This window comes from Lissotriton helveticus, chromosome 6 (genome assembly GCF_964261635.1).
Source record: "Lissotriton helveticus chromosome 6, aLisHel1.1, whole genome shotgun sequence".
Classification (NCBI taxonomy): domain Eukaryota; kingdom Metazoa; phylum Chordata; class Amphibia; order Caudata; family Salamandridae; genus Lissotriton; species Lissotriton helveticus.
Window position 1 is genome coordinate 1,942,196,830 of NC_136067.1, and position 12,547 is coordinate 1,942,209,376.

The 12,547-nt window shown below is 41.3% G+C and overlaps 1 protein-coding gene across 1 annotated transcript in view; it reads left to right on the forward strand.

Annotated features, from left to right (window-relative positions):
• Positions 1 to 699: 699 nt before the first annotated feature.
• Positions 700 to 12,547, forward strand: part of LOC144763910 (L-gulonolactone oxidase-like) — an 802,559-nt gene continuing 790,711 nt past the window's right edge. The window contains exon 1 of the mRNA XM_078649945.1: positions 700 to 855. Within this exon, the coding sequence (XP_078506071.1) occupies positions 853 to 855 (3 nt within the window). The 5' untranslated portion in view covers positions 700 to 852. The remainder of the gene's footprint in view (positions 856 to 12,547) is intronic.

Here is a 12,547-nt window from a genome sequence, read left to right on the forward strand (position 1 = left end):
GCATGCGTGGTAAAGGCATGCGTTGCAACGGAATTCGTTGTATCGTCATATATTCGATTCAAGCAAGCCGGGCTGAAGACGGCTGAAATGCCAGAAACCGGTACTCGGTAGCTTGTTTCCGGTCCAGGGAAGGCATGGCTTGGCAGTTCGCGCTGGACTGTTCCCGTGAGGCACAGGGTCAGACTGATTTGCATATGGCCATGTCTGAACTGGGGTGGAAGAGTGGGCTAAAGAACGGTGATGGATTAAACCCAGATCAGTTGACTGGGGGTGAGTGCTTGTATTCTCAACGCTCCGTCCATCATTTCCTTTGGTTTTTCTATGGTCTTGGGCTGAGCACTCATTTAACAACCTAGTGCATTCTGGGAGCTACAGTCCTGTAGCACATCAAATGAATAAATTGGATACAAATTGTGGATGACGGTGTGTTGCAGAAGCAAAGAGCGTGCACTATGATGATGTCCCTGATAACACTGATTCATATGATAATCTTTGCATTTTATATGTAAATCTGTATTTAAAATAATATGATTTTAAAGAGACTATCCATTGATTCATTTTGGATTCAGCCCTTGTAAAAGAAGGAGGAGCTGAGAAACCTCTCCCAGGGACCAGCAGGCAGCGCCAGGGGAGGTCTGGGCGTTGTTACTCATTACCCACCTTAATGAAAGTCACATTGTTGTCTGGTTCCAGGGGTCGCTGACTCATCCATCCTAAGGCAGTGGTTAAAGGTTCAGAACAGTCTGTCCCAGGCCTCTTTCTCCTTCTTGGAAGCGGTGTGGGTTGTGTCTCCAGACGCCTCGAGGCAGAGAAGGGCAGCAGCTGCGGTTCATTCTCCAAGAAGCAGACATCATGGTAAGCACGATGCTGGAAAGAATAAGTGGCTGAGAAATAGAAAGGCAAGATGGCGGGTCAGACCAACTCTTTGGAAAATCTGATTTCCTTTTTCCTTTGCAGCGTCAGTAGAGATGAAAAATAGGCATGGTCTAGTGACAGAAAACGGAGCATCTTTGAGAAGCAGGGGGAGGTTCATTTAGTCCGGTTTTGGTGCGGGATTCTTTTCCTGGCCTGTCATGAATGTGCAAGACACTGACACATGATTTGTAAGACATTTCTGCATCTGAGCCACAAGTTATGAAACCTAAAGGTCATGTCAGAGAAGGCTATGATTAATGAAAAACGTCCGGTCTTGCATTAAGGCCACTGCAAGCATCTGCCTTATTGTCTCATCACTAGGTGGCGCATCAGGTTGCCTATTGTAACAAATTGACACAAAAAGGCGCCGGTGCCAGAGGAAGAGGAACTTGCAAGTGACAAAATATTATTTTACCTGAGTTTCAGTAATTCCTTGCACGAGAGCGGGTTAATATCTATAGATGATGAGAACCTTTATTGGATAAATCCAAAGCAGTATGCTAAGGTTATGGCATATGGTGTGTATGGAAATTAAAACATCTTTGAACATAGCATATTGAATCAACGCTTGGAGATACAAAATCTAAAGATTCAGAGTAGTAGGGAGAGAGACCAGTAAGATCAAAGAAGGTTTAAGGAAAATACAAAATATTCAGGAATCGTGGAAGGCAAGGTGGGCCCGATTCACAGAATTAACTTAAGACAAAATCCTAAACTTACTACTTTTGGTATTCACAGAATGCACTTACTACTTTTGGTATTCACAGAATGCACTTTCTACTTTTGGTATTCACAGAAGGGATTTACGACTACCAACTTTACGTCCGCACTCGGGCCGGAGATTCCGGACCGGAGGCGGAGATTCCGGCGGAGCTTCTGGCTCAGAGGCGGAGCTTCTGGCTCAGAGGCGGAGCTTCCGGCCCGGAGGCGGAGCTTCTGGCTCAGAGGCGGGGTTTCTGGGAGGTGGCGGAGATTTAGCCATGGCCGAAATCTCCACCTCTGGCCCGGAAGCTCCGCCTCTGAGCCTCTGAGCCAGAATCACAAGATGTTGTGTATCGTTGCCACTCGAACCGGGTTCCCCAGATTTGAAGGGTGACCGCCCAAGCCATTAGGCCACATAAGCCTAGCATAACTTATTTATATTAGCTGGATATTACCCCCCTAAACAGCTCGCAACCCTTATTCTAGCAAATACATTTTTGTGACGTTGTATGCCGTTGTGGTGGTACAACATAGGCCCTCATTCCAAATTCAAGGTTAACTTCCAATCCGTGAGAAAGAAGGAATTTCCTCAGGGATCAGAATTAGAAGTTGTGTGATGATTATTATTATTCTCAGAGTTATCCCATGATAGATTCTGGCCGGTCAAACCTGCTGAAATATATCATGAGAAAATGTATAGGTTAAAGGACAAATATGCAGAATTTGGAGTATTGAATACCAATTCTGTCCGCTAGGTCTCATTTCCATGTTAAGAATTCAGAATAGGAGGTATTTACACCAGCAGGGAAAAAAACTCCCTGGCCTTTGATAAGTGGTCAATATCCTATACCTGCCCTACCCCGCACACAAACAAAAACACACGCACAAGCACATAAATGAAAATTGCAGACATGCGGTTAAACACACACACACACAGATACAACATGCACACACATACATATATACATATGCACACACACACATGTATGTACACCCAGGCACACACGTGCACCTAAGAACACGTACACGTACACCTGCTTGCACACACATTTAAAGGAGCTGCTGCACAGGAATGCATAGACCAAACAAAAGAAACATGTAACATCCTCAGGTGGGAAATCTTAAACAAGGAACATATTACATCATTCGATAGAGACACCGGCACGGATACGGTTTTCTAATGTTTCTTGAGCTGGAAATCCCCTAAAAACAGAAGACAAGTGGCATTTTGCAAAACAGTAACAGTTTTTTGATTGAACATTACGGCCGGAAGAAGAGTTACAGGCACAAGGTCTGAGGACCGGCTCAATTTACAATCAGAATGAGTTAGTCTTTTATACAAAACATGGTGAGTCATAAAAGTTTCCAGCGTACCATATATCATGAGGAATGTTGGTTGCTGCCTTTGGAGTCGTAAATTAATTATCTATTGGTTACTATAGGTGGATCTCACCCGCACATGGACACAATGTGACCAGTGGAAATCGACTCCAGATGTCCGGCACAGGAAGCGTGTAAACTATACGTGTGCTAGGTCCTGATTGGCTATGTGTTCCTAACTCATGTGGCATATGACTTTTTATGGTGTGTTAGGAGTGCGCGTATCCTCCTACGGCCATGTGCGCTTTGTTGGGGTTATCTCCCTCGACCCTTTGTGATGTTGCTGCGCCTATCTGTGGATTGGTCAAGAGTTTCCTGCCCAGCTACACACCCTCCCACCTGTGACTTATCATTCAGCAATCCCGGCCCTTGGTCTCGGGACATGGTTGACTACATATTTGCGAGTCAAGGTTGATGTGGAGTTTACAACGGTTATTCTGTTAAAAAGGATGAGATTTCATTTTCATCGATAAGTGCATCGATTTCCATATTAACACTAACTCTGAGCTGCCATGGGCCAAATTTCTGCTTTTTGACGATTTAGCCAATAAGTCTAGTCTGGTTAAATACAGTTTTTTGATTAGTGCCGATGAGGTGCAGACATCCATATTTTATGAAGACGCAATACTGCGTCCAAATACCACGCGAATCCTGCTGTGCTGGAGAGCTGTATGATTGAGCCAGAGGTTCACTAGAATGTCCAGGTCAATTATTTCAAAATACAAAGACATATTAAAAAAACATTTCCTGTTTTTAAGAGCCCTCGTTTTTGGTTGATAAGTTCAATGAAACACAGGAAAATAACGCTGATTCGTCCAGGATCGCACTATTTGGGAGGAGCTGGGATTTGGCGTCATAGCACCTTAATCCACATTTGATAATATAGCCAAAAGGTCACCTCTCCTAAAACGTTTATGCAGGTGAATTTTGCAGAATTTTGAATTAATACATAAGCAGCCAGCTTTAAAAGGCTTTGAAATATTTTCATGAATATGAACAAAGCATTCAACATATTGACTTCTGATATCCAGCAGAGAGAGCTGGATGTGGCAGTAAGCAATCTGGATCAATGAGATGAAAGTGTTTTTAAATTATGATGCAGTTATTAAATTCCAGTTGCATGTTAGACCCAGAGTAATCGCTGTTGCTGGAACGTGCCCAGCAAAGATGCCCTTCGACGATCGTACTGGTAATATATTAATCTCGACAGAAAGAAAGCGAATAATTTACTGAGAAAATCAATTGACAACAAATAGCTAAGCCATCAGTAAAGCTGCCCTCTCAAGGACAAAGAACAAAATATAATATGCTTCAAATCCGAGGCCGCCTTGGCGCACTGCCGCTTTGGAAGGAGTATGCTCTAGATTCTCACTCCTACAATTAAAATGGCGCTGTGTTCGCATCAGATGCGAAACAGTTGAAAATTTGCGAACATTCGTGACAAGAATTTTCAATTCTATTAAGGACACGGAGGCTCCAATTAATAAATGCAAAGAATGAGGAGCATAATCGGAGCCTTCGGTCATGACATGGAATTATTCCTCAGGCTCAAACATGCAAGGATTGGACAAATGACAAAATGGCTGCTGCCAGTAAGCACCTGTGGTGTAATAAAGAGTATTTTTGCAGATGGCGCGCATGGGCGCTCCGCACCCAGTGTGCGCTAACAGCCGTTCTATCTAATTGGCAGTGATTGAAGTTTAAAAGCCTCCCCTGTGGCTATTGGCCGATTCCAGAGCCAATAAATCTACAGGTGTGATTTGGAAGGTGCATATTAAATCGATGTTAGTTGAGTGGTATCAAAACATTGCAAGCAGCATGTGAAAGAATTCAGCTAATGTTCAATCAAAACAGTTTGACGATTACATATTTTTTGATTGATTTTAGGCTATTTGTGTAGCGCAGCATTTACTCTAATTGAGGATCTAGGCATGGTGGGAAGGATAGAATAGGGTGAAATTGAGCTATGGGTTTCCTGTGATTTAGAAAAACATGTTTCCAGGACTTGGAGAAATTTGAGCACAAGGGGTTCAAGGTGCAGTTCCAGTGCTGGAGTGGTGCAGAGCAAGGCTCCTTGTAGTAGAAAGTTGACCATGAAGGAAAATTAAATAAATAATTAGTTTTCCCTCGTTGTCTGTCGAAATCCACCCCCACGGGGCCCCTCCGCTCTTACCTGCATGGGCCGCGGCTGCGCCACAGGGAAAGATACGGATAAAAGGAGGCACCAGCAATTAGTATTGGAATCTGTACTCAAGGATGTCTTTGATAGAATCGTTGGTCTACCTACCATAAACGAAACTACCGTTTGCTACATTTTTGTGTTGAATTTACTAGACACATATGAAAATTGAAAATAAGGTAGAGTTTACAACTACATCAACTTTTGTGGATAGTTGTCATTTGGACATTCGGGCTCAGGAAAGTTAGAATTAAATATATTTCTTGAATTCTCCCACAAAAAAAGTTGGTCCAGCTTCATGGAGCATTTATGAGAAATACAGGTTGATTTCAAAAGGTTACTTTTATGGATGGGTAGCAATGTAGTAGGCGCAGGCAGTTGGAAACAGAGTCAAACTTTTTGAAGTTGAAGATGCATCTCAGCAAGATATTGTGGATGTTCTGTAAATGATCAATGCTCTTTTTCTGCAGATCTAAGTAGGTTGAGCTGCCATAGTCCAGTCACAAACGAACAAAAGCATTAGCTACTGTCCCTCTATGCAAGAAAGTAAGGAAGGGAGCATGGAGATGACTGAGGGATGTCTCTATAACTTGATTGGTTTGGTTGTTCAAATCGAGCTTAGAGACTATTACAGGGATGTGGAATTCCTATAGCATGATGCCCAGGACATATTGTTTGCGGTCAATGGCAATAGGTTTTCATGTGTATTTTGTCCTTGGGACAAGTAGGCCCAACCCCCTGCAGTACAAACCCTTTGGCTGCCAGTTTACACTACCACACTATAGATCAGGGAAGGGAACTCTCTGGAAGTAAGGTAATATTGTGTCCATATGTTAATGCTGTTCAGACTTGTATTTATGGTTCATTAATTGAAAGCCTTTATTATCAGGGTGTTGAGCACTCTAAGTAAATGTTGTAAGCTCTGGCTGCACTCCTGACAGTGGTTCCAGTATAAAAATGTGTACAAACGTTTTTAAAGTTTAGCAATTTGAGGCTATGTTTAATGCTCCCAGGATGCTCTCTGATTTGATGCAAATATTTGTAGAAGTTTGAAAGCAAGATTGATTCTTTGCTATCAAAATAAAATGTTCATAAAAAATAAATAAAAGCAGAAACTTTGTTTTGTGCTAAACCACTGTAAAATTTCAGGTACCATTTCTTTGCAGCATCATTTAGTAACGCGTTGATGCATGCCAGTATGTCCTAAAAATATTCATAATGGAAAAATCAGTGTAGCCAGTTTCAATAAGATTATGGGGGGGAACAAGCATTGGCAAAGCCAGTAGGTCTGAAATTGGTGGTCAGCTTTTTAGTTTTGTCAATGTGTGACTTGTTTTTGCATACATTTTGTAAAACCTTATTGGTGTAGGAGCTGATGGGGCCTCTCCATTATAACAAGTATTGGCAAAAGCAAAAAGTGTTTTGGTCTCAAAAAGCACACACTGCCACAGTAGTTACTGGCATCAAACACAACTACTTTGTGTGCCGATATGCTCCTTATGGAAGAGCAGAATGCTGTCACTCACTGTGAAGCCGATACAGAGAGAGAGAGAGAGAGAGAGAGAGAGAGAGAGAGAGAGAGAGAGAGACAGAATGTTAATAAACGCAAAAGGTCACGGTCAACCCCAGACCAAATTCTAGACCAAATTATTCAAGAAAGTCTCAAAAGTGCACCCATGCTATATGTCCTTGCATTGAGTGCAGCTACACAGCTTTTGTGAATTCCCAGGAATTTACAGAAGCAGGACAAGATATAGTAATCCTAGAAAATATGTGTGCACTGCATTTTAGCAAATATGCATGTGTACATTTACTCATGCGAAAATATGAGTGTTTGCAAGTTCACTTTCCCTCAAACCACTTTTTTCCTAACTCTTGAAGAAGGTTTATGTCTGCCATTGTCAGGAGTAAATTTCCAACATTTCTCTGTATTGGAAAAGATTAGACTAGAGTTGTTGAAAACCATTAAAACGTGCAAGTTAGTAGGTTTTCACAGACTCAAAAGGGCATTCAAACCCTAGAACTATTGCTTAACACTACCTTCAGACCCAGTATGTAGATCTGCAGAAACGTGGCAACATAAGGGGATTCAAGTATTAAAATACTGCTATGGTATGAGCCCTGGCATAATCAGAGAGGCTATATCAGAGCTCTTATATAATGAAATTGCTACCATAATTTATCGGCGCACTACATGGCACCAAAGGGAGAAGTGGAATTTGTTACAGGACAAGTAGATTTATGAAGCAACCTGCCCCATGAACAAGTAGATATTTTGTTAAATTCCACACCCCTGCTATTAAGAGGCTAAGGTTACTTACTACACTGACTCGAGTGAGACAAACTCCCATTCATGAGATCTAAAGCCAATATTCCTTGTGGCATTCTATACTGTTGATTGCAAGAATTTCAGATATGGCTGGGTTTAATATAAGAAAACATTTGTTCATCCATGGGTTCATTTTTTCAAGGGCAGGGGTGGATCTAGTGATTGAATAATCAGGATTCCATCTGAGGTTAAATAAAATCTGACTTTCTGACTTTAGTCCTTTAAGTCCCAGTCCACCACAGGAGTAACTTCTAATGCCCCCCTAGGGATGTATTTAGAGACTCACAGGGTGCCAAGCAGAAATCAACAGGAGGGTCCAGTCCTGGTCCAGTTGCCATTGGTCAGCTGGGCACTTGCGGGAAAAGGCCTCTTCTTGCTAGTTGTGTCCATGTAAATTTAACAGGAGGTCAGAATTATGACAGTTGGAGTCCACTCCTTTGTCATGGGAGAGCACGTCTAGTCTTCCAGGCTCTCCTGAAGTCTCGGACAGCAGGATCAGCTCTTCTGATCTTACACAGGTCCCAGAGTGATTTGAAGTGAGTGTGTGGTAATGCCATAGTTATTCCTGGCATGACCACTGGGGTTACCCTAACCAATGGCTTGAAGAATCCTTGGGCTAACCCTACCCACTTTTGGAATTTTTAAGATGGTTGAAGTGATTGTCAGTACTGAGGGCTGGGTGTGTTTGGTGTGTGTGTGGGCATGTGTGTTAGGTCTAATATGGTAATCTATTAGTTTTACCACATCTAGCTCCAAAAATCCACTTTGATGAAGTCCCTATACCCCCAATACCATCAGATACAGATGTGCGGTAAAACAAAGTTGAGCTTTCAGCAACCAGACAGTGAATACACACAAATTGCTATGGCATTTTGTTTCCCTTCCTTAAGGTGCTCCTCAAATATCATATGACAAGCCCCCACAGACTGTAAAGTAAAATTTGACGTTCAAACAGGACATGAGACTTTAATGTCAAAAAGGATCCCGTCAGCCCTCTTGCATATTCTGTCAGATTCAGAGGAGGTCATATTGGCCCATTCAGGCAGGCTTATTGTTTTACTACTAGGAGCAAGTTCACAACTCATTCTTACCTATTTAAATGCTGGTTTCTGGCTGGCCCAAGTAGGAGAACAAAAATACAGATTGGGGGCATCAGGTAGGGCAAAGGCAACTTTTAAAATGTATATTTACGTCTGTATTAAACATTGATTTGTATTTTTAACACCTATTAAGCATATATTAATTTCTGCTAGTACTAATCCTTAGAGACAGGATTAGTATTAAATGTTGCATCCAAGTGTTTTCCAATGGAACAGCCAAACCTGCTACATTGAAATCAGCTTTGGGTGCATTTTCAATGTAAGAACATGTTTAACGTTAAACTTTCAAGAACAGAGCGCTTCCTGCTGGGGAAAGCGTTCCCTAGTTGCACTGCTTACATCCCAAAGGGGATGTACCTGAGTTAATCAAATTCAACATTTTTTTTTTAAAGCGCTTGGCTGATGCTTGAATAAAGTTTTTTTAATTCATTTTCATGACGATTAAATTTAAAGCATTTAAAATGTTTCCATTCACATGCATATCAATGCACAAAATAATGTTTGATTCTCGTAATTCAACAATAACAATGCATTTTGGGCTTGGCGCCCATCTTCAGGGTATAAAGCTCTGTGGGATAATTAAGGAGGATGAAATGAGAACAAGGTCTCAATCGGTTCCAAGTTTCTTTCCCATCACCAGGTGGTATGTCTGATGGAACACCAGTAGTCGTAAAAATGATTTATAAATCAGATTGTGAGTCTGCTCACCATGTTAACAGAATTTTAAAAGAGTGTGCTGGCATGCAACCAGATGGTCTGGAGTAACGAGGTGTCAATATGCATGAACAACGATCCATGAGTCAGTGGGGGCTTCCGCAATCAACAATACGTGAAGTACTTCATACTGGTCAATAAATCAAGGTTTGTTGTCGGCCTGTAATGAAACCTTGAGTGATAGCTAGAGATTCCAATGTTTACAAGTGGGTACTCTTACGGACTAAATGACACAGTGAGATATAGGTAGGGTTACTTCAGGACACAAAACAGGAATGTAACTGATCGTTAATGCTATAAGTGCGAATACACATCTACTAGCCCGCTGGTGTTAAACACAGGTCATAGAGGTATGAGACTGGCTTTGGAAGAATCGTGGAGTGTCAACAACTATGTTCGGGGTGATTAGTGCAGGGTACGCACCAACTCGTAATTCTTACCACGCGAGTTTACTGTTACGCGTTCCAGTCCGTCACCATGTTCCCAGTGAAGTGCGGAGGTGGATGTGGGAATGTCTTTAGGCGTGCTAACGTCAGACATAAAGAAAGACTGTTGGTAACTGCAACGTTGGCGCCATTCGTAAATGGTAAAGAACACCGTACTTACATTGTAAACCAATAAGATCAGTTACGTTTGTGTGTTGCATATGGATACAAGTATGTACGATGTAAACCGTATCGATACGAATCAAATCGCACTAAATTATCATCCGAATATACATGAAGTCAAAACTAGGATCTGTAACTAGGCTCTGAAACAGCTGTGTGGAATGTGTATAAATGTGGTAAACTTCTCATTGTCTGACCAAAGCCAAATGGAAAATGCTTAAGTGTCATTTCCTCATTCTAGTCAATGGAATGCAGCCTGTGTTCAAAAATACTCTGTTCAAGAAGCTATATGTAAAATAAGAATGGGTCTGTACCCAACTCCGGAACACTTGGCATGTTTTATAGAGCACTTAATGGCAACAGAAATGTGCCTTGAGTGCAACTGGTAATGTGTGCCTAATGTGTGTTCATGCGTGTCTCTAAGAGGTAGATCTTAGTTACTCATCCATGATTGAATCCATATAATTGTATAGTGAGGAACAATTATGTGTTATATGGTTATTCAAACAAATGGGGTAATGTGTGTGGAGCCATGTTGTTATGAAGTGATTCACAGGAAGCAACTGTATTCAATACCATCCTTCAACCCATTCAGGATCAAAGTATCCGTTCTCTTTATCCAATAAGTTTCTCTTTGGAGGAGATACTTTAGATTGTCTCTTCCCTCTTGACACTGTACAGTTTCCAGTACCATGAACCACAGATGGCAGATGCTTTGGCCTGTCTTCAAGTAGTGCATAGCCACTGTGGATTTGGTGTTTTTTGTGCGGATGTTGCTTTTATTGTCTCATGTTTTGACCTTACTCCCAGTTTTCCTAATATATGTAAGACTACAAGGGCATTTCAATAGGTATGCAACTTGTTTTGAGTCGCAGCCAGGTATGGTGTGAAGTTTGATTGTAGTGCCTTTCACAGGGTGGGTGATGAAGTTCCCTCTAATCATAATATTGCAGTTATAACAATTTAAACCGTGGATCGTTTCTTTATGATTGGACCCTTCTGTAGAACTTTCTTTAGCTCCTAGAAGTTCTTTGATCTTTTTCCCTCGTTTATGAACGAAAAGGGAGTTTTGAGAGAACATTTCCCTGAAGTCAGGCTGTTTTAAACATAGGATAATGTTTTGTGACATTTCTTTTTTCGTTTAGCGCTTCTTGTGGAGAATTTAGAGACAAATACCATTCTGTTGGTTTTATTGTGATTGTATTTGGGTTTTAGAAGTTGTGCTCAGATTTTGTTGTTTTGCCTTTCAATGGCGCTGTTAAGGATCATGTCCAGGTAACCTCTATCTTTGAACCTCTCCACCATGTAGTAATTACTTTCTTCTAGGTTATCGAACTGGTCACTATCCTTTTTACTCCTAATACTTGAGAATAAGGTAAATGAACATTAGGTTAATTCTGATAAAAGCTGTTGAAATGTAGCAGGTTATTGCGGTTGTCGAAGGGATTTGTTAATCTTGGTTATCATTATGTCTAAGTAAGAATGAAGAAAACAGAATCTTATAAATGGCATCCAGCCTGAAATTCATTGGGATTTTTGAATTTCAAGAATTAAACCCTATTTTGTGCATCAATTTGAATGTGAATGGATACATTTGAAATGTTTGAATTTCATCGTCATGGAAGTGAATTAAAAAAATTCTTTCATCAAGTATCAATCAAGCGGTTTCGAATTTTTGGGGGGAATTTGATGGACTCAGGTACAACAAAAATTTGAAACGCCTTGGATCAAAAGGCGATACCCTACCGCATGCAAAGAAAACTGACAAAAATTCATGAACAATTTATTAACACAGGAGTGTTCAAGCCAGCCCTTTAGCATTACACGTTTGTAGACCCTACTTTTAAATACCATGCACCTTGCTTCTATGGGTAATCAGGCTGACATAGGGGGGTTCATAAATATTTAAAAGGAAGGTTTAAGCTTGTTGAAAGGGTTTATTTTGACAGGTGGAATTTGCAGTTAAAGCCTGCACAGCCAGGCTACTGGTGGCAGGCCAGCAGTCACATTAACATTATCATTGTAGTGGGTTGAACACCAGATGCTCCAGTCCACTTGTGATATTTAAATTACAGGCCCTAGGGACACATTGATACCATATACTAGGGAATTTTAGGTAAGTTAAGGTATGTTAAATATGGCAGTCAAGAGAATACCAATTTTACCATGCTGAAATGAGGAACACAGCACTTTACCATTGGTTACCGGGGTGCAGAGCACACTGCTCTCTAGCCAGCAAAAATAGTGTTTGGCAAAAAAGCAACACAAAAAAAATCAGACTAACCCTGCAAAAAGGGCAGCATTTCAACAATATTCTTCTCCTTTTCACTCAACTGGTCAACATTTACTCGCTGTGTGTAGCGCGCTGGTTGCTGTTTTAATTTTAAACTTCCTCACTTGTCATTCGATATTTTAATTGCACCGCTCACTATCTTTGCGCCGTGTACCTTGTGCATCTAATATAGCGCTAGTTCTTACCCGCATTTAAAGGTGTTTTCACCCTGCATTTGCAGGAATCAGGGCAGCCAGGGACTGTGGGGCATTCGCGGACGCCATCTTGAGAGGGCTTTTTGTGGCAGCCGATTTACGGGCGCCATCTTTGAGAGGGGAATAGTTTCCT